Genomic DNA, 22,406 nt, shown 5'->3' with positions numbered 1-22,406 from the left:
TGAGGAGAAATCAAATAAATAAAAGCACAAGAAGCAGAGGTTGCCTGATTTGATCCTGTTGTAGAGCGTGAACATTGAATTACTTATGGCTATACATAGTAAGTATGTTTCCCTGTGCATGGAGAGGAAGAGATATGAACAGATCGACAGCCTGTTCTCTTTTTATAAGCCTCCTCAGTTGCATACTGCCCTTCAAGGCTGTCCTGTCAATGGTAGCATTAGGGCTATGAACAGGAATTATGATCAGAAGGCAGTTGCTGTGGGGAGATGCTATTTCGCATGCTCAGCAGAGCTGCCCGCGGTCATCACAGCTTCACGCTAGTCCCAAAGCTATTGGCTCGCAATTCAAGTGCTGCTGATTGCCCCAGGAGATATGACTTGGATGCTGATGACATACTTAGCCAAACTGAGCTGGTGCTGGAATAAAATATGCCCCAAACTATTCCTGGCACATTAATTTTATGCATAGAATCAGATATACCTCTTGCTATTTTTTCCTCCCTGAAACATTCACATTTTTGTCTGCTAGTCCCTGAATTAAGAAGAAAAATAGATAATACAGTACTTCTGAGACTAGCGTTTAACTAAAATGTCAGATCTGATAGAGATCTCTGATGTATCTGAACAAGCAGCAGTGAATTTGCAGAGCAAAAAGAAAAAATAGCATAGTAGATTTGTTTGCAGCATTCCCAAAAATGCAAAAACTTGAAAGAATTGTCATTTGTGGAGTGCTGGTGATAGAGAGTAGCTACAGCTCTGCCCCCGAGTATTTTATTTCTAAGTGATTAGATAGCTAATTTGTCTTCAGATTATAGTTGTCTATAAAATATGAGGTTGTGTGTGATGCTTATTTATGTGATAGAGAATATACTATTCAATCTTCATATATGCAGTCAAATTAATAAATGAGAAGGCCAAGGCAGTCTGCCTCTCACAGTGCTTGACCTGCGCCATGCGCAAGCCGTAGTGTTGTGTCCTCTCTGCTGTTGAAGTTGTAACTTGTGATCATCATAAACCATATGTTTTAGGTGCTTGGTCAATCCTGATATAAAGATTATTTTAAAAAATTGGTAGTTACTCTTGCTGTGTCAGAAATAAGAGCTGGTTTGCTAGTTTTTATACGTTTGCGCTGAAGTTCTTGTTCCATGAATCCCACTGGTTTTTAGCCTGATAGGTGAAGTGAGCCTTCTTGTATTACAGAAGCTGTGCTATGTGTCTGCTCGCAAACCATTGTGAAATCATCTTTACAGTTTCACTTGACTGAACAAATAAAAATAACTTTTTTAGTGGCTTATTGTAGGGCACATTTTGAAAGTTTTAAGGCTTTTGCACCTTTTAAAATTTTCAGTGCAGTGCACAAACGTCCAACAGGGTTTTTTTTGCATTTGGTGTACGCACAGGCGATACTACTGCCTTCCTGCTCCACCTTTTCTTCTGTGTACAGCCAGGAGGTTTAGATCACTTTTGGAAAAAATAGTGGGAAGGCACACCAACTAGTTCTCTCAATCCTCAACATGATTATTGCCACTTCTACCTCTATAATGCAAAAATGTTGCCCATGCTGTTTGCATTTAGATGTCTGCAGGAAATCTGGTGGCCTGGGTTGTGCTCGGCAGAGCAGCTGGGTATGGCTCTTGGGGCCGTGGAGATGGGGAGAGGTTGTGAGCAGTGGTGCTGCCCAGAGCTTGCCCTGCTGCCACTGTGGCGTTGGGCAAGGTCTGCACTGAGCTGATTAAACGTGACAATTAGCGTGCTCCGCTCTGCGCTATGGCCTGATCTTGCAGCCATTCTTCAGTTTTCCAGTGGTGTTAATCTTACATTTGTCTGAGTAAAGACTGGCTTGTTTAGAACCTACATTTGATGAAACTAATAATTCACTTAATGGTGAGCTTTTAGAGTACAGTAATCCGGGGCTCTTGGAAAGCCCCCACCATTCGCGTACTGCTCCACCACGCTCTCTTCTGTGTGCTGCCTGCATGAAGTCTGCAAGGAAATCTGTCTGGAGGTGGTTTGACTGGGAAGAGGTGGGAGGCTATCTACACTTAGCAGTGTCTCAGAAAACATTATAGCACCTCCTCCTACACAAATAATTATAGGACAGTAAGGAAGTTACTGAGTGAGAGGGGAAACATGCTCTCAGGAGGGCAGCATGTGCTAATTTTCTGTTAAAGAATAGTTTCTTTAGCAGAATTGGCCTTGTGATGTCCATAGTTGTGAACATGCTCACACTGTTTGGAGAGCTAGAAATATAATTACAGCTTGTTTTTTCATATTTCCTTACTCTTCAACAGAGTATTGGGAATTTGAAATGTGGAATTAACTGATGTAGTGTTCTAAGAGCAACAGGAGCTGGTCTTTGCGTTTGCAGAAGGGAGCTGTAAGAGACTGAATGTGGGTACTTTTATGTATACTAAATGTATTAGTATGAACTGAATAATGAGTAACCTAATCAGATTTTTAGACAAGCTTGCCTGTTGTGCTGTGATAATTGCTGGTTATCTTGTGCCTTAAAGCCAAGTAGATCCTTCCCCACCTTCCAACCTGTTTGATTTTTGAAGTGAGTTCCTTACAGGAAAGAAGGTGAGGCACTGATCTTGGCTCAGTCTAGTGGCCAGAAACACTTCCCCAGCGCGGGCACTGCCATAGTCCACAAGCTGTCTCTTAAAAACCAACTTAAAATGGTAACAGCTGTGGCCTGAGTCAAGAGCAGTTCATCATGGCTGTGGAGATTACTGGCAATGTCAACAGTCGTAGGCTCCCCTTGGAGACAATTGTAGCCATGTTCAAAAACACAAACCAAAATGATCCTCAGGAGTATTTCATAGGTGATAAGGAGGTGCCAGAGGAACAAGAGTAAGTAGTTCCTTAAAATCTTTTCTTGTGCGTGAAAATTTTATTTGTTTATAGGGAGGACAAAAACATGGAGTCATTCCAGGTCTGAAAGTTGGTCACTAGATACGGGATGCCATCTCCAGACTGATGGACTACCAGTTCTTCTTTCCTCCTAGCTAAGAAGCTGGTTCAGACAGGTCTTTTTGAGCAGTCTTCAATTATTTGTACTAATCTGTGCAAACATTTTTCTTTCTTTCACTTACTTCTCTTTGGACTCGGGAGAAGGGGGGGGAGTGAACCAGATGACCTCCAGAGGTCTCTTCCAAACTCAACTATTCTGTGATTCTGTGAAGGATAAACTCTCTGTTCTGTATTATGTTAATCAAAGAGCAGTTGCTTTGTGCTGGGTTTTGAATGATTTGTACTTCGCCATGTGCAGCTCTAGGCTGTGTCCACTGATCCAGTAATTGATGCGTCTGTTGTAGCTGTGCTGTGACATTCAATGTGGATTAAGGTGCTCCAGCTGAGATGTTTTGGCCCAGAAATGCAGAGGTCCACCTATGGCAGAAGTAGTACTAGAAACCGTCTCTGGCAGAGGTTGACAAAACATGACTTTGAAGTGGCTTTTAATACAAAGTAGTTCTGCTCACCCTTGCAAGCAAACCATGTTAAAGCGTTTGCATACTAATTACTGTGCACCTATCTGGTTTCTCAGGTTGTCCCTTTGACACACAACTTTGCCTGCAATAACAGTCCCAATGAGGCAGCACGGTGCAGACTCCTGATGCTGTGTCCCTAGGCACAGGACCAAGGTCTGAGTTATGGTTATGGGCAATTCCGATGGCTGGTCTGGGACTCACCTGGTGGCGGAGGGAAAATGGACCTTATCTCCTGCAGCAGGAGGGTGGGGAATGAGGGGGAGGCTACCAGTCCTGGGAAGTAACGGGGCAGGAAGGAAGCAAACGTTTCCTTTCCTTTTCCCACATTATCACTGAGGTCTTCAAGGCAGAAGGGAATACAAGTGGAGGAAGAGAAGAGTTTGTTGGACATGATAGGACTGGCACAGAGGACGTGGGCAGACTGGGGAGTGGATTTCTGATAGGGAAATTGTGATTGTGCTGTATTTGCAGCAGCATCTAAATTCTTGTGAAGTTAATTGTAATGTAACAAATGTTGCTTTAACAGCTTCATTCTCTGTCACTCCTGTCACCTTTTCTGCTTACGTTCTTAAACATGACCAGAATACATTTTCTCTTTTGTCACTGCCTGCCCCAAATATTCTTGCTCCCAAATATTCCACGACTTCAATTTAGCTGGTGTTAATGTAACTCCAAAGCAATTTGGCATTCTATTATTCTGAAAGAAGCTAAAGCAAAACGGGGCTCTTTCCTGTAGATGTTCATGCACATAATTAAAATCATTCAAACAGTTAAGTGTGCTTAGAATTGGGCTCTGGATTTGTACTTTTATCGGTAATCTCCCTTTGAAAACCAAGGTTAATTCATCCCTGTAGCTATCGTTTGTAAATATTAAAATGCTTACTTAACAGGTTAAAACTATTGACTGTGAAAGATTTAACAGTCTGGATATAAAGTTGTTTCTGCTGTATGACCTGGAAAAAGATTTGATTTAAAAACTGGAATGATTTGTGTTCATTTTACCTCACAGACATTTAAAGTTTGTTTAATGGGCTTATTTTTAAAATGTCTTCATTTTGGTTTATGTCTTTTTTTCAATAGAAACTTCAGAGCTTGATATACAAAAAGTGAAGTAGCTCTTCTGTTTTCACTGCTTGAGAGGGGGTCATTCAGTTTGATTTGCGTTATGTATGGGCTAGCTCACCACCTACAAAATGCAGGATTTTAACATTTTTTTTCTTACTTTCTGATCAGACAATTCATTTGAATAAAACCCAGATATTCTTACATATTATAAAGTATTCCTCTCACGTAAAGAAAAGTCTGACTTTTTATTTTTAATGAAATTCGATTTCCATGCTGAGACCAAGTTACAAAAATGTGTGGTTGTTTGGCTGGCCAGGACTCAGGGAAGAGCACCCACTGCTCTGGCTTTCCATTGAGAAGGTTTCCTGAGCCTTCAGAAAGCCAAAAGGTAGGCACGATCCTGCTGGTGCTGCAGGCAACCTTGCCTGAAAAGCTGGCTAATTTATGACTAGTGCGGGAATTGCAGAAATCCCATGCGACTGTTGGAGGTTGAGGTGGGGGAATGAGACTGCGGATGAGCTTCCTTGCCAGGTACCTGCACCCTTGGCTAACTGTGGTGGTTTGGCTGGTTGTGACCATGGGATTTGGATGAGTGAGACCTGGGAGGTGGCCATCTCAGTCTCTGCAGGCTTCTTAATTCAGACACAGAACAAAACAAGTTTTGGTGATTGCACGAGAAAGCTCCCTGGTCTCTCTGCAGAGGGGCAGTGCTAGGCTTCTCAGTTCCTCTTCACCAGATCTGAGCTGACTTGCATGGGGCTGTCTGTGCATCTTCCACTGGTTTACCTAGAAACAGCAGCATGGTGCTTGGAGAACCAAGCTGTTTCTCACAGGGTTTTGACAGAGTTTATAAGGATGTTTTACAGGTAGCAGACAGTTGTCTGTACACATTACATCATAACTTAATGTGATCAAATACATAGTCAGTGGGCCTATGTATACAAGAATGGGTCATACATGTACTCTTGTTCTGACTTCGATGACTTGTTCATTATCGGGATTTTTGCATTACCTGAGGTAGTGTCTGCCTCTCTTCCCATTCCTTTGGATCATGGAGTGCTGAGCATATAGAGGTGGCTAAGCCCTGCGACCTTCAGTTGGTGTCGGGGCACACAACTGGTGATGAACACTGGGAGAACAGCTGAGAAGTGAGGCAGTTACCTGTGGGGAAGCTGAGTCCCTGCACAATCTATAATATATTTTTTCCCAGTTGCTTTTGTTTTCCTCTCCTGGGTAATATTTTTATCAAACAAAGCTTGTATCACCCAAACAGTTTAAGTGCTAAAGGTAACTGGACTGTGAAGTCTGAATTGCATTGCTCTTAGTAAAACCTTTTGACTTTCTGAGGTGTGCTGTGGCTTTGGTGGAGAGAACAGTGCTCAGCCATCTTAAGAAGAGGTGCGCCAACTCCAGTGGTCATGACTAGGCTTTGCTATTCCTTAAAATAGCAGTGTGGCTAGGTAAAGATTCATGGGATTTTTTTCTTTGCTTGATTGATTTTTTTAAGGCCAAACAAGACAGTGAGAACAGACCAAATGAGGTTGGGAGAACATCTGCATTGGTCTCCTGTCTGCCAGAGGTCATGGAATTTGTCCTAGCTGTTCTCCACAACATCCAAGAAAGGTGTTGTGATCTGGTGTCAGTCGCTGTATAGCTCTCATTGGCAAGGATCTTTTCAAAAAAGTGAGACTGCACCACATGTGACATTTCAGCAGTAGTCACCAAGGGATGTCATCTCCTAAATACAGGAAGACAACAGCAGGTAAAGCTTTTAATGACACCCAAAGTGGTAGTAAAGGGTCCAATTCCAACAGCTGTTGGGTAACTCCCAGTGCAGAGACAGAAGGAGCTTGAAGTCTGTGGGAAAAGGAAAGGAGAGTAAAACATGCCAAAAACTGTGAACTTTGCTTCTATCTGTTTGTGATTTTTCTGTGACTTGCAGATATTCAGGGTGTGATTGCTGCTGTCAGGAGCATGTTGGGCAGCACTGTTTGATTCAGTACCTCTGTTTTAGGTGCTGTTTACCAAGCAGTTGTTAAGGGAGATGGCCAGAGCCAACAGTGAGGCAAGGGTAGGGCAGAGCGAAGTTCAGCAGTGCTTGCCTGCTTTATGAATGTTATGTTAAAACTTAGCCACCAAAAATAGTAGCTTCACTGTGCCTCTGTGTAAATCTCTGTGGGACTGAAGAAACGATTCTGAACTGAAACGCGTTCTCCCTGAGGGACTTTTTTCAGCGCTGAGCCCAATTATTTTTTAAATGGGGGGTTTAGCCCTCCAGGGAAGCCGTAAATATGTCCAGAGCTGAGCTGTAGTGGGTTATATGTTCCAATTGTCCTATTAAGGGAATTCAGTAAAGAAAACAGGAGACCATTCTCCCTAGTAAAAGTACTAGCAGCTGTTTTCTTGCAATCTAAGTGATACTGCACACTTTACTTTTGAATATCTAAATAGTGTTTGGCCACACCTAAGTTCATGAAAATTTAATGATTGGTAGTTGAAACTGGCCACTTCTGTTTTTTGGATCATGGCTGGTGCAAACATTTTGTGCCTCTTGATAATTATTTCTAAGGTTGAGAGACAAGAAACGAATCTTTTGTATCTTGGGGGAAGGGGGAATAAGCAGACACAGAATAATTTATGTTGGAAAGGACCTCCAGAAGTCATCTGGTCCATCCCCTTCTCAAAGCAGAGCTAACTCCAAGTTAGATGAGGCTGTTGAGCCAAGTGTTTAGAATCAGGGATACAGAGTCCAGCCCTGCTGGTCTTGTGGGGAAGTTGTTTTTTCCTTATGTCCAAGTGAATAAGTCTTTTTCTGCAGAGCTGCTTTCTAGCCACTTTGGCCCCAGCTGTGTTGCTGAATGGGGTTGTCTGTCTTGGGTCCATCTTGCCTTTGAACTTCTCAAGGTTCCTGTCATCCAGCTTCTCTGCTGTGCTGAAGCTTCTCCGAATACCAGCTTTCCCCTCAAGAGCATTAACCTCTTCCCCCAACTTGGTTTCACCTGCAAACTTGCTGAGGATGCTCCCCATCACGTGTCACTGATGTCTTCATCTGTGTCACTGTTGAAGACGTTAAACAGAATTGGCTTGTAATCAGCTGCAAGTTAAGTCTTTGAACCTTCAGCTGTAACCTTTTGAGCCTGATGCTCAAAGGTCCAGGCAGTTCTTTACATACCTTATAGTGCACTTGTCTAGTTGGTGTCTTCCCAGTTGGACTGCAAGCATATTAAGGGAGACTGTTAAAAGCCTTGCTGAAGTAAAAGGAAAATTTTGTTTCCCCCAAAGACAGTCATTCCGTCCTAGAAGGCAATCAGCTTGGTCAGTCATGATTTGTTCCTTCTAAATCCATGGTAGCTGTTCCCAGTCACCTTTTTACCATTCATAAGCTGGAAATGGTCTCCATGAGGACTTGCTCTGTGGTCTTCCCTGGGATGAAATGAGTCTGACAGACTGTTGTTCCCTGGATTGTCCTGCTTTCCAGTTTTGAAGAGTGAGTGTAACTTTTGCCTTCTCCAGTCAACATGACCTGTCAAAGGTGAGGGAGGGCAGCCTTGGCCTGTGCCTTCTGCATGTTCAGATGAATCCTGTCTTGTCCTGTCTACTTATATGTGTCTAATATATATAAGTAGTCCTTAACTCAGTCACCGTTTACTAATGAGAAGCAGTCTGAAAAAGAGAAAGTACTAGGCAGAGACTAGGTGCTTGAGAGCAGACCTTGCCAGTGAAGACTAAGGCAAGGAAGATACCAAACACCTCAGTAGTTTCCTTGTCCTGCATTTTGAGGTCTCCTGCCCTGTTCAGCAGTGGGCCAGCATTCTACTTGCTCCCTTTTGCTGCTGACGTATCTGCAGGAGCTCTCTGTTGCCTTTCCCATGCCTTGCAGGTTTCCCATGCCTTGTAGGAACTCCAGCCAACCTGTGGACTTCCTAGCTTTCTCCTCGCATTCCTCCTCTGTTCCTCCCAGGGAGCTTGTCCCTGCTTACACCTTCTGTACGTGGCTTTTTAAGTTTGAGCTCACTCAGGACTTATCCATTCAGCCAAACTTGCCTCCTGCCTTAGCTCCTTGTTTTCTTGCACATTGGGGTGGATTGTTCATATGCTTTAGAAAGGTTGTCTTTCAATTTCAACCGTTTCTTCTGAGTCCCTTGGCATTTAAGGTAATTCTCCCACAGGTTACCGCTTACCAATTTCCGGAACAAGGTAAGACTGCTGCTCTGAAATCCAAGATCTTTATTCAGTTATTTGCTTTCCTCACTTTCCTCAGTATTTTAAATTATTACATCCTCTCATAGTCACTGTGGCTAAGGCTGCTGTCAGCCTTCATGTCCCTAGCCATTTCTTCCTTAATTTGTACCACGTCCAGCAGTGTGCCTTGTCTACTTAAAAGAGTGCCTGCAGAAAAAAAGTCTTTGATGCTCTCCAGATTGCCTCTGCCCAGCTGTTCTGCTCTTCCAGCAAATGTCTCAAAGTTCCCTATGAAAACAGGCCCCTGTAATTGTGAGACTTCTTCCAGTTGTTTTCAGAAGGCTTTGTCCACTTTCTCTTCTTGACTGGGCAGTCTGTAGCATATGCACACCATGTTTACCCCTTGTTCACCACCCCTGTGATCCTGATCCATGAGCCTTCATCTTTGACTCCTTGGGTCAATGATTATGTTGTGTTGTTGAAATAGTGGGAAAACAGTGTGCAACGTTTTACAAAAGTGCTAGACACTTAGTAAACTGGTGAGTAAATGTTTGCACACAAGAGGAATATCAGCTTACTCCTCCTCTCTGTGTGACTTGGGACGAGTCATTTCCCCTCTCTTTTGCTTCCCCATGTCTCAGCCTGTGAAGTCTCTGTGGTAGAGACTTTCCCATACATCAGTTCAGTGTGTCCCCTGCCTTACTATAATAAAGATAGCTGATATGCAAGCACTGCTACCTTCCAAAGATTGTAGGCATCATTGCATTAGTATTTCTGAATGTAGCCTGCATCCTGTCTTCATGGGAGCTGAGATTTGGTGATACAGAGAACCTGCAAGTGCACTTCCCAGTGGCAAAGTAGGATGGGAATGTCCCCATGCACCAAAGCAAAGTTGGAAGGAAACCTGGTTGCTAAAAACAAGTGTATGTTCGTACAGGATTCTCTCATGACCAGGAACATAGTGATTTGGGGCATGACAGCAGAAAAGATCATACTCTAATTTGCTCTGCCAAGTGCAAGGATTTTGAATTTCCTCAAGTTATATGAGTAAGCTGGTTAGGACTACAGGGGAGGATGAAGGCAAAAGGCAATGTAGATGAGTGCATGATGAAAATAAATATTTAAATGACCTATTCAAATTACTTATACATGTGGAAAGACAAAACATTTGCTGTATTTTTCAGTCAGGAGGAATCTTTACATACTCTTGAATAGCTGACATCTGCTTCATTCAGTGTCAACCAAGTTAAGTCAAGCCTTATTTTCTTTTTGTAGTATTTAATAGGGCTTCCTTGTTTGGGTTACAAAACATGGAGGTTCTCAGTACACTGTGCACTTTTCTCTGTACCCTACACATAGGGATCCCCATTTTTAGGCTCAAATATATGCATGAAGACCTTAATTAAGAAAAAATAATTTTCTAAACTATCCTGCTTGTAACGTTCAGTCACTTCTAACTATGGTATTTCCCCTGCCTCCTACACTCTCTCCTCTGTGTTTTGCATTACCAATAGCTAAAAGCTACTTGCTGACAAGTTGTTCAGCTTAGTTTGCTGCTGTGAGAACTGTGCTGCCTCTCTCGACCTAAGGAGTGTTAAGTGGTGTTTGGCACTGTGTTGCATCTTGGCCATCAAGTTTAGCTACCTCTTCTGCAACTTCAGGTGTCCAGTGGCTGTGGATCAGACAATAAAGGACAATGGCTTAATTAATCCTAATACCATTTTGAGCCTACTGCTGCAATCAGTTGATCATATTTATGCATGTACTTATTCTGAAGTAAAATCCTACTGAAATAAAAGGGACTTCAGTGGACAAAGTGAGGGTTTGCAAGATCCATCCCTTACTAATATCAGTAGCTATGCCTTGTTTTGAACAAGACTGGATTTACTTTGATTTCTAGATTAGTGCAGGTTACATTGAGCAGAACGTTTAATGTATCTCATTGATTTTCCCTGTAATACTGTTGAAACACAAGTCACTGCTCTAATCATTTGTTTTACCATTAAAATTCTGTATGCAGATCTGGTCCTCTGGGATATCAGTGTGTAACCAGATACTCCATGATCTAATCAGGTTCTGCAAGGAATATGCTATCGCTTCAACACTTAGCAGTAGAAAGCTTCATCAAAGTGGAGAATTTATCTAGTATTTAAAGTAAAATGCAGTTCAAAGAGACAACCATGAGAAGCAGGGGCGTACAAATTTTCGAGACATTTCTCAGATTAAACAAAGCAAAATCCAAGCCAGAGTTTAAAATGATTTGTCGTGACTCCATTTATTGTTAAAGAAGAAAATGTTATAGCTGTCACTTCAGTTTATAGGGTTTGTTCCAGTTCCGTTAAAATAGCATCGCCATCAGAAATGACTGACTAGCAATATTTCATTAACGTGATACTTACTTGCCACAGCATGCGTGCTTTGGAAAGTAATTTTGCAGAGCACCTACAAAAGCATCAGTAGCAGGCAAGACTTGTGCTCTTAACTCATTTTCATGCTAGGCTTTGGATCTCTGAGGGCCTAGTGCTACAGTCCATTTCAGAAATACAAGTCCTGCTGATCTTGAAGGAGTTTTTCAAGCAGTGTGATGTAGGCTGAGGAGCAGACCTCCTTGCTGCCGTGAGTCTGACCAGAAGCATTCCCTCCGGCTGGGACAGTGGGAGTGCGGCTCTGCCTGCAGCCAGACAATATTTCTGTATAAACTGCCAGATTTCACCACCAGGTATTCAGAAGGCTAGTGGTAGACAAGGGTGATGAGCATCTCCTAGGGTCAGCTCATCTCTCCATAAAGCAAGACAAAGTCCCTTACAGAAGAATGATCATGTGTTTGCAGATGCCCTTAGCATTATCGGCTGCTTTCATGTAAATGTCTAAATACTGAGCAAAATAAGTTGTTGGTTTTTTGTTTTGTGGTTGGTTTTTTTAATGGATGTGCCTTGAGACAGAATTTTGCATAGCAAGGTGTCTTACATATTTGTATTCAACTTTGTTAAGTTGTGGAAAATGATGACTTCTGTACATAGGCATGCTAAGTAGCATGTCTCCCTCTTGTCAAGAGCATGCAGTGGAGTTTCTGTATTTTATCAGTGGAATGCAATGCTATCCTTGGCTCTGTCTGTTGTACTTCTGTAGCAAAGGAAAGCCAAGAGTATGAGAGGTAAATTTAAAAAGGAAAACGGCATTCAGTAACCTTGTTGATGACCAGATGAGACTTGAAATAAAGAACAGGTCAGAAAGTTTACGTGTCCTTGGCATTTTTCAACTCTTATTTTAGCTGGCTATAAAGGTGTGTGGGGGTGGGGGTGTTGGTTTGGTTTATTTTTTTCTTTGGTTCTGTGAACTAGATGGTGCACAATTCAGTGTGCAGGGCCAGACTCTCCTCGTTGGCTCTAAGGATTTATTATGTGACTAGCTTTGCTGGAGTTACACCAGGATTGCTTTGACATTTGGAGCCTGCTGACTTCAGTGAGCTTAAAGCTGTAAGTAAGAGCTGGAAGAGAGTGAGGGAGTGCCCAGACAAGCAGTGAAAGAGGCACTATCTTTCCTTCAATTCCTGGGAGGTGCTGGTGGGGTAAATGCTGCCAGACAAATGTAGTGTATTGAGAAAAAGGGCAGGGGAGGAGTCCATTGGTGAGTGTTGGTACAGGTCAGAAAATTATGCTTATTAAGAAAGAATCACTAATGACTTTTAATATATGAATACTTTATTGATAATTTTCCTCTGTTGTGTTTTTAGGGTCTCATGACTCATTTAGCTTCTACATTGATGAAGCCTCTCCGGTTGGGCCTGAACAGCCAGAAACGGTCCAGAATTTTGTGTCTGTTTTTGGGACTGTGGCTAAAAAGCTGATGAGGAAGTGGTTGGCTACACAGACCATGAACTTCACCAGCCAGCTGGAGGCAGGTATACGGTATTTTGATCTTAGAATTTCCACCAAGCCCAGAGACCCAGACAATGAACTCTACTTTGCTCATGGTTTATTCAGTGCCAAGGTCAAGGAGGGTCTGGAAGAGATCAATGCGTTTCTCACTGACCACCCAAAAGAAGTGGTCTTTTTGGACTTCAATCACTTCTACGGTATGCAGAAATACCATCATGAAAAGCTTGTCCAAATGCTCAAAGACACATACGGAAACAAAATGTGTCCTGCTATATTTGCCCATGAAGTCAGCCTCCAGTACCTGTGGGAAAAGGAACACCAAGTGCTGGTGTTCTACCACAGTCCAGTGGCTCTCGAGGTACCATTTCTTTGGCCAGGCCAGATGATGCCAGCTCCTTGGGCAAACACAACAGATCCGGAAAAACTGATTCAATTCCTCCAGGCATCAATCACTGAAAGAAGAAAGAAGGGCTCCTTTTTTATATCTCAAGTAGTGCTGACGCCAAAGGCTAGTACGGTGATGAAAGGGGTTGCTAGTGGTCTCAGAGAAACTATCACAGAAAGGTAAGTTTCTGGCGGGTAACGTGCTGACTGTGCTGAATGTGTGCGTTGGTAATGCTGCTTTTCTAATTCCTTTTAAAGAAACTCCAGCAGATGTATTTCTTCCATACTACTGTGGGTTAGTCAGAACTTGGGCATAATCCTAAAATATTTAAAGAGAAACACATTGAAGGAGAAGGTTTTGTATCCTGAAAGAAAATCTGGCACTAAAGCCTAATGAGATCTTAGGGCATTGGCTTAGCCTTTTTTCCTTCTGAATGCAGGTTTTTCCATTTGTTTTGTTTTTCAAGTGTTGTTTCTTACCATGAGCACTGAACATCTTGCCTCAGATTTCCTTACTGGATGTGGACAAATCCATCTGAATGGTCTAGATCATTGACATTTTTATTTATGCATCAGGCTTCAGGTATTGGGTAAATAATTTTTTCATTTTAGATCATTAGCAAAGCCTGACACTGCAGAATTTGCTTCCTTAACTACCTTTACACAGCTTAATGATGTGTAGCTTTTTTCCGTGCATACCATCACACATTATATCAAAGATACCAGGACACCATTAGAGTGAATTTGCCTCCTAACAGGCCTTCATTTATCATACAGGAAAGAGACTGTAGACCATCGTAGAGGTTGTGTACATGGAATACTGTGTTGACAGGCCATTAGTTGTTACATTACAAAAAAAGCCATCTGTGCAAGACATGCATTATTTGTACCTTTCTGACTTTGATAAGTCACAGCCAGTTTTCAGCTTAAAGGCATATATGTGTGCCTATGTTCTTGACAACTTGGTAGGAAACCTGAAATTTAATGCTAAGACACAAGAGCTATTTTTTTTTTCCCTTAAAAAAAGAAGGGTTGCGGAGTGTAAAAAATTTATAATGGGGATCGGTGGCCTGCTAATGTTCTGCTCTCTGCATGGATGTGCCCATGCCAGGAAGGTCTATTGGGAACACTGTCCCCTTCTATGTGAAGAATGACACAGTGCTTGTGACACTACACCCTGCAAAGAAAACGTGTCATTTTTGAGAAAGGTTGAGCCATTTTTATGGCAGCTTTCCTAAGTGACTGTTAACTTGAAAAAACAGGGAAAAACTTTACCTGAAATGGTAAAACACTGACACAGAAGGTTTTATAAGCAGCAAAATATGATTCAGAAGTGCTCGTGCGACTGCACTTGCAGCTGTTTGTATATCTTCCACATATGTTTTTATAGGCTTCATTGGGCTGAGGATCTCCCTTTCTGGTGAGTCTGAAGAGCACTTCTTCGTACTGAAATACTACTTTGCTGATGGATTTTACTGTTAAACACTCACCTTGTTGTTCAGGGATTTGTTTTCCCTGGTAAACATCTTTCTCAGTCTTCTTTAGAAGATGAAGTAGCACAATCAAGAAACTACCAGGTTCTTCTTAAAACTTGCTGCATCAATGAAATGGCCATTAAAAAACCTTTTTTTCTTCTCTGGCTCATAATGGGCTTCCTTGAAGCTGTTTGGAAAAATAAAAAGTTCAAATGGATTCTGGATGTGCTTGGCTGAGCTCTGAATGACTTGAGCCTTTGAACTCTTAGTCTGCCTTTCTCTACAGCAAATTTTGAGATTATAACTAACTTGAAATGTCAGTAAATAATTGGGCCGGAATACCTGGAAATGTTGTTTTTCCAAATTGCAACGGAGATTTTCATATGAGCCACAAGTGTGTAATCACGTCTGCTGCATGAATACTTTTTTCCTTCTTTGTATAACTCTTTTAACCATTGCAAAAGAAATGGAGCTTTAAAATTATCTCCAAAGCTGGCATTTAGTCTTCCAAGTGTGGCATCTCATTTTGAAATCCTACTGCTTATTACAAAAATACACTGCAGGAAGGCACAGGCTTGGAATGTGTGTTAGTCTACACAGAAACTGAGCTCATATATTGAGTTAACTGCTCTGAAAGTAAACATCAAGTATACTCAGAACTGCTCCTCATTTGATGATGATCCTGTTAAAAAATAAATAGATGAGCAATTAAAGGATGCAGCACAACTAGTAGAATTTACAGACTTCTCTTCAATCTCGCTGCATTAATGTTTCAGTAACTTAAAAGTATGTAATCCATACTAAAGGAGCTGGGGCATATGTTCCAGCTGCACTGTGTTTGCTAGTTTGAACCATCTCATAATTATTTGTAAAAAGATTATTCTGTCCTATTCAGAATAAATACACAGACCTAATCCCATTATTGTGTCCAGGTAGATAATATGTGGTTTTGTTGCCAGTTGCTGCATAGACTTATACATTTTATACTATTTTCTGCTTATTAATAAATGCTGGTGAAGAGCTTTGTATTAAGAATGCAATATCTTGCTTTTGGCAGCATTTTTGTAGCCATACTTGGGTGGAGTTTTTCCCTCGCATTGAATTTTGAAAGATCTGAATGCAAATGTGGAATGAGGTTGAATTTTTCAAATAATTCTGGTGTGGTTCTTTTTTCCCCTAAATTAAATATAATGTTTAAGAAATGTTTCTTCGGCATTTTCAAATAAAACCCTTAGTTGTCTCTCCCTCCCCTCCCCCCCCCCAATCTGTACGGTGGCCATTTTCATTTATATATTGATTTAGTTCTGAATATAGAGCATGTTTAGGTCCTTTCAGATCCAATAAAACATACCAGGTTTTGATCTCTGAAGCTGTCGCTCAGGACATTATTTACGATTTGAAGAGCAGTGGCCACCTGAGAGGGAGAACGTGGTTTCTCTCAGTTGCAGCATCCATCAGACCAGCAAAACTGCAAGCAGACACTGTGCAGCAATCCATGCTCCTTTCTGCTGCTTTGTAGCTCATGCTGTGAAATATTCCTCTGTAGCCAACACAAGATGGTTGGTTTAATAGCTCTTCATCGCCGTTGGTTTGGTGGTGGAGGTCCACATGTTCAAACTGCAGTAGAGCAGTCTCCTAAGGCGATGCATTTCAGAAGGAGAGGTGATTTTACTCTTCATCCTGTTCCCTACAGGACAGGTATGTAGAGAGATGGGAGGCCCATGGTAACCTTGATTAAAAAAAACCAGTTTCACACTCCTCAGACTGAATTCAGTAGAAGATATGCCAGGACGGTTTTTTACTAATAACGCTTGCTCGCAGGCTTTGCTGCTGTCATCACACTTAATACTCTGTGGGACAATAATTTGAAATAAGGAGAAATTATAAAGTCATCAAGCTTTCTATCCTGCACAAATATGAGAGGGAAAAGCCATTTCTCGTAAGCTCTTCCTAGGACCACAGGTCAGTGTTACAAAACTTTGTAACACAGCTTTCATCTTCATTACTTGAATAAGGAGAATCACTCGCATGCATGCGTGTTATGTTTCTTGGGTTTGATGAAAAACTTTGAGGACTAACAATATGTTTTCAGGCTTAACATTCTGTCACGCACAGTTTAGATGCCAAGAAATACTCTTTGATTAGAAAACAGTACGTACCAAATGAATTACGTTCCCTCTGCTTATTGAATTAACTTCACAGTGAGGCAGCTGCCTTCAGTATGTCTGAAAGGCGGTTGTGAAACAACCTTTTGATGAGTGTAGAGCTGTTCTTCATAACAATCTAGTTTGTTTTCTGATTTGCAGTGAAATTACTAATTTTATCTCTGACACTGGAGACAAGCATGATATTCTCTTTGTTGTCTCTGAGGTTGAATAATGTAGAAGAAGAATAGATCTCCTTCAGAGGATGCAAAAATCCTGTGGCACTTTCAAAGCTTTCAAGAAATAGAAAATAAACGCATACCCAGCCGATTGTCACTTGATTTCCAAATTAATCTCTAGGGATAATGTTCCCTGTAGCTCGCATGTGACTAAATCCTTTCCCACCATGCTAAAGCTTCCCCCTTGGCAACCAAAGCAAATTGGGGAGGGGGAAAAAAAAAAAAAAAATGTCCTGCACATAGGAATGAACCTTTGAAGTGGAGGCAAAGCAGCCATACTATTAACAAATGGGATGGTAAGTAGGCCACAAAAGCTGTCTGGAGAAAAGCCATCTCTGGGTGCAGTCATAAACTAAGCAGGGTCAGATTTAGCTAGTGAATAGTTGGATGTTATATGAAAAATAATCCCTGGAGTTGCAAGAAGTGGGATTTTTGAGTCAGTTACTGAGGTTGCACTCCTTCTCCAAGCCGTATCTCAGCCAGCTGAATTTTTGAGAGCTTGTGTGTTGCTGAAGAGTGGGATTTGATGATGTTTTTGATCCACACTTGGTACTGACTGATGCCATTCTTAAAATATTTTATGTGAAAAAGAAAAACAACAACGGAAATGGCAACTGTATTTTGTTAATTGTCTGGGCGTCCTTCTTGCTTGTAACCTTGATGTCTGTCTCCATTATGGGCTGCAGGAGAGCAGCAGGCTCCGATGGGCTGGTTTGGGTTTAGGACTCGGCAACCCCATCACAGCACAGGTGGTGTGTGAGCTCTTTAACCGCCGAGAGGCAAGTGTAGGCTCGGTCCCTTGCTAATGTGTATGGTACAAGCACGCTTGTCCCTCACTGCGTTTGACTTTGGAGGCAGCTGTCTGTTTTTTGTTTTTTTTTTTTTCTTTTTTGGTGTCCTTTTTTTTTGACCCCAGCAGGCACAAACTGTCATTCTGGTATATTACTAGGGAATTCGAAAGTCCTCTGGGCAATCCAGCCAAATCTTTAGTATTTCTGTTGTTCCTCAAACTATCCTTAATTACTTTTCTAGTCTTTCAACAAAAGAGGCAATCTCCGTGTTGGCATACAGAGCAGCACAGGGAGACCTTGGTTTCATTTGAAGCATCTATCTGCCATGTCAGCAGGCCTGCACAGTAAAATCCTGAATGGGCTATGTATGTCCCGGCTGATTTTGCTGGCAGGCGTTTTAGTGGCATTTCATCATCAGAGCATCTGTCTGCACAAGGATTTTAGTATAGCATTCCCTTGGGAAGTGCTGGGTGGTTGTGTCTGATGGCTTTGGTCATGAACCTGGAATAGTATTAAAATGCCACAAAATACAAGAGCACAGGATTTTTTAATAACTTTGTTAGGGAAAAGTATTTATCTACATACCTAGTAGTAGCCTGTGGGATTTAGTCCAGAAAGGAAGTTGGCATGGTGATCGCCAGCTCTGTGACCACCAGCATTATGGGTGGCTTGGCTTTAGGGTGTTGCTTTGGTGTTGTTGGCGTGGTGTTTTCTTGTGAGGGGTGGGGATGTCTCACAGTCTTTTCCTCTGTTTGGCCTGCTTGTAACTTTTATCGTGTCATGCACCAAAACACCTGCTTGCAGTTACAGTATATGCTGTGACTACTTGTAAAGATATTTTATGTGATCCCATCATCACACTCTGAGAACAGTCTGCGTATACAGACCCTGCATATACAGAAAGCAGCAAGTGTTTTTCATCACGAAAAGGAAATGTTCATTCCCCCAGCCCTGCTGCTGTAAGCTGTCACTAAACGTCTACTTGTCTCAAAGATTTCATGCTTCAATCTGCACGGCTGCTGTAGTGAAATTGCAAATGGCTCATTAAGTCAGTTGGGTTTTCTTTGATCTTTCTGACGTTACTTAGATCACTAAGGAAACTCTACAGCTAATAGATGCTAACAAGTGCTGAGCCCGGGGGAAATGCATTGTGTGGCGCTGGCCCTGGGTCTGCCTAGCTGCTTTTACCTCATTGTGAAGGGAGCGGTTCCTGGATGGGTCGGTCCTTCTCCTCTTCATTTATAAGGTACAAAAGGAGCACAGAGATTTACACAAACAAGCCTTTCCACATTTATTCACAAGGTGGCTTTCAAGCTGGTAATGACTTTCTGTAATACAAAGACATTTAATACAAACTCAAACAAATACAAACTCAGCAGGTAGGACAACATCCATGTCTCTGTGTTGTAGTAGCACCTGCATGCTGCAAACCATTCCCTTCAGGCCTATATGAGTAAGTAGATCTACAGGCACATCCTTGTTAATTTTTAAGCAGAGAACTAGGCAGTCCTGGGCTAACTAACATGCAGTCACTATAGGTTTGGAAGTTTGAACTTTTAATCTCCTGTAGCTGCTCCATGGTCCTGGAGTGGTAGGATGGGGATAGAAATTGTCAAAAAATTCCTGTCAGCTCTTAAAACCCTATTGCACATGCTGTATCATTCCTGATGGATTTGGGGCAATTCTCAGCATCCTCCAAAGCCTTAGAGGGCTTTCAGTTGTAATTTTAAGAGAATACATCCACACTCTCCCTAGAGAAGTCACCAGCATATCCCCGCAGTGGCTATCTCTGGATGGTAGGCTAAGGAAGCCTTACCTACGGAAAGCTCCTGGGATCCATTGTCAGAAGGTACACCAAGCCTGCAATTAATTTTATTAAATGCTTCCCCATGCTTACAAACAAGTAGCTTTGTTGACTGAATGGGCAGTTGGGCATTCAGGTGCCACATTTGTAAAAAGAAATGGCTGGAACAGGGGGAGTGGAAAAGGACTTGTATATAGGGAAGGCAGCCAAGCCAAAGGTCTTGGTGATATACCGCCTTCTGTATGATGCAGAACTTGCAGAGGCTATAAAAATGCCCATGTTTTTCTTCTATTAAAACAGAGATGATAAAGTTTGTTCCTGAGGAATTCAGTAATGTCTGTGGGATGCAATGCAATTCTTTCTTAGGGAGCCACTGTCATTGTGAGAGATGCTGGTTTGATACAATATAAAGCTTATTTTTATTTATTTTGTTCTTAAAGCCTGGAAATGTTTAACCTCATTTTATTGATCTTTTTTCTACAACTTTACTCCTAGGCAAATGTTTCGTAATTCCATCATAATTCCATTTTCTTCCAGGATTGATTTTTTTTTTTTTTTGGGGAGGTGGGCAGCTAAGATATAAACTTCATGTAGTCAGAGATTATACTAAGAATTTGTCTATAATTATAATGATAGCATTGCATGTATTTTCTCAGGCTGTACAGTTGCTTCAACAGAGCACAGCCTGTTATAGTAAAATGTCTTTCAGTATTTATCTCAGACACTAAGAAAAATAATAAAAGACATGTCTTTAAGACACTGAATGATCATACAGTGGGATTTGACCTTTGGCAAGATTTTAATATTGTAGCTGTTGATCTGAGAGGTTTTGTAACTAAGCAACTGTCATCCAGAATGTATTACGTCATAAAATAGTATTAAGATGAAGGAGGCTGAGTGGTTAGGGTGCAGTAGGAGCCATGGTGAGATGCAGGCACTTTCCCACTGAAAATTTTTGTTTTCTGAGCTATAGCTCAGAAAACAAAATGTTAAGGAGCTCTGGGATCCTTAATTTTGCTGCTGGACAGCAAAGGGGGACAAAAATGAAGGAGCTGTGGGCTCCTTAGTTTTGCTGCTGGGCAGTGAAGGGGGACAGCCATGGACCTTTATTCCTTTCCTACTTGGATTGACGTACTCTGAAGTCTGAAACTGGCTTCTCTCCTTTTCCAGTGAGACCTGTTCAAATTAACAACTCTGAGGCAATGCCGTAATCCAAATAATTCCTAGTGTACTGTGTTGCTTGAGTAACTGGGAAGGGATCATTTTAGCCAGTGTGTTCGCTGCCTCGTTTCCCAAGGTTTGAGTGGATATTGCAAAGAAACTTGCCTCCTTTTGAGCAGGCTTTTTCTCAGAGCTAAGTTCATTATGGTTTGCCTTGGTTTTGCTGCTTACCAGAGGAAAGCAACAACAGGGCCACTCCTCCATTCCCTGCTCTTGATTGAGGAAAATGCTGAAGCAGTGAGGACTCAGCTCCTCACTACTCCTCCCTGCTGTCTCAACTGAGCTGTCATGACCACCGTGCCTGCATCAGGAGGAGGAGCTGCCTCCACTCAGGACCACTGTTGTCGCATCCTTTCCTTAGCCGCCTTTCACCATCTCTCTCCTCCCATGCACACTCTTTTTACTTTGTTTTCATTTCTTTCTCTGGGCTGTTGCAAGCAGTGAGCCCAGCAAGTTTCATTTCTACTTCAGCTGCACGCGTGGTGATGGTTAGGATTTGGACAAATAAGATGAAATAATTAAATCTGAAACCAGAGTGTTACCATCAGCCTTTATCGTTGCCACTGGGAGGAATAAGGAAAGGATGTTTCGTACCCAGAGATGCTGTTTCAGGCTGTCATTGGGTGCTAGGTGGGTGGTCCTGAAGCTCACTGCTGGAAGGTCATCAAGGCACTTCTTTGTTGTCTAAGACTGACGCTGTTTCTCTGAAGAGTGTGAGAACGTGGCATGGCGAATGTCTGCACCCGGTTTGGTCCATCTCTTAAGCATCCTTCTGCAGAAGGTAAAGGACAGGGCTCAGCCGAGAGGCGTGAGTAAGGTCACTGCTGTGGCACTGGAAATGAGAGCTGTGCTCTCGCCCTGCTTTCACACCAGGCACAGTGAGTTCTTCTGAGCCTGTTGCTCATCTCATCTCAGAGAGCGTTTGGCTGATAATGGTCTGTCTTACCTAGTGGCATTTGCTGCTGGCTCCCTCTCTCCATCAGACAGCGTTTCAGTGCTATTACTGTCTGGCTGCGCTAGAAGAGAAGAGACATAAATCCAACTGAACAGTTTTCTCTTGGTGGAAAGCTCCCTCCTTTGAGCTCTGCAGTCTGAGGAACATTTGTGGAAGTAGTAATCCATGTGATGAACATCTGGGGTTTTCTTCTTCTAAGCTACCTCTCGTAAGACTTATAGGTGGGCTGTTGCTTGAAAATTATTTTCCAGCTCAGACAGGACTTTTCTTTATTCTCTAGTAACTGGAAATAATGCATTGGATGGACTGACCACAAAGCTCAGTTACTGTAATTCCCTCTCAGTAACCTTCTGGGCTTCTGTCCTGCTTACAGCTGGCATCGACGATACCAGCTGTGCAGCCCTTCTCAGGGTACATCTCTTCTGAGATGCACTCACATCTGCCTTTTTTTTTTTGTGGTGTGTATTTTTGTCCAGGCCCATACTTATGAACTCTTGTAATCTCTTAGATAATGTGTCTGCTGATGCACAATATACCAGTGTGTTGGGTCACACTGACAAGAGGCTGTGCTGTCTAGCAGATCTCCCTCTGGGATCAGCGCTGAGTGGAGGGGTGCAAGGTCTCTCTGGCTGGTCTTTGACTCTTGATGCAAGCAAGATGCTCAGCTGAGGCTGACCACCATCAGCATCTGGTGTGAGAGGTCTGTAGGAGGAAGGGGACTGCAGTAGCTCTATGGTGAACGTGCAGGTTGGTCTGTATCCCACAAGAGGAGCATGA

The 22,406-nt window shown here is 42.3% G+C and overlaps 1 protein-coding gene across 1 annotated transcript in view; it reads left to right on the top strand.

The window, feature by feature from the left end:
- PLCXD3 (phosphatidylinositol specific phospholipase C X domain containing 3) overlaps window positions 1-22,406 on the top strand; it is an 80,841-nt gene that overhangs the window by 42,506 nt on the left and 15,929 nt on the right. Inside the window, exon 2 of the mRNA XM_075527282.1 lies at window positions 12,472-13,180. Within this exon, the coding sequence (XP_075383397.1) occupies window positions 12,472-13,180 (709 nt within the window). The remainder of the gene's footprint in view (window positions 1-12,471; window positions 13,181-22,406) is intronic.

This window comes from Mycteria americana, chromosome Z, assembly GCF_035582795.1.
Source record: "Mycteria americana isolate JAX WOST 10 ecotype Jacksonville Zoo and Gardens chromosome Z, USCA_MyAme_1.0, whole genome shotgun sequence".
In the NCBI taxonomy this organism is placed as follows: Eukaryota; Metazoa; Chordata; class Aves; order Ciconiiformes; family Ciconiidae; genus Mycteria; species Mycteria americana.
The sequence above is the reverse complement of the archived record's forward strand: the minus strand, read 5'-3'. Positions and strand labels throughout refer to the sequence as shown.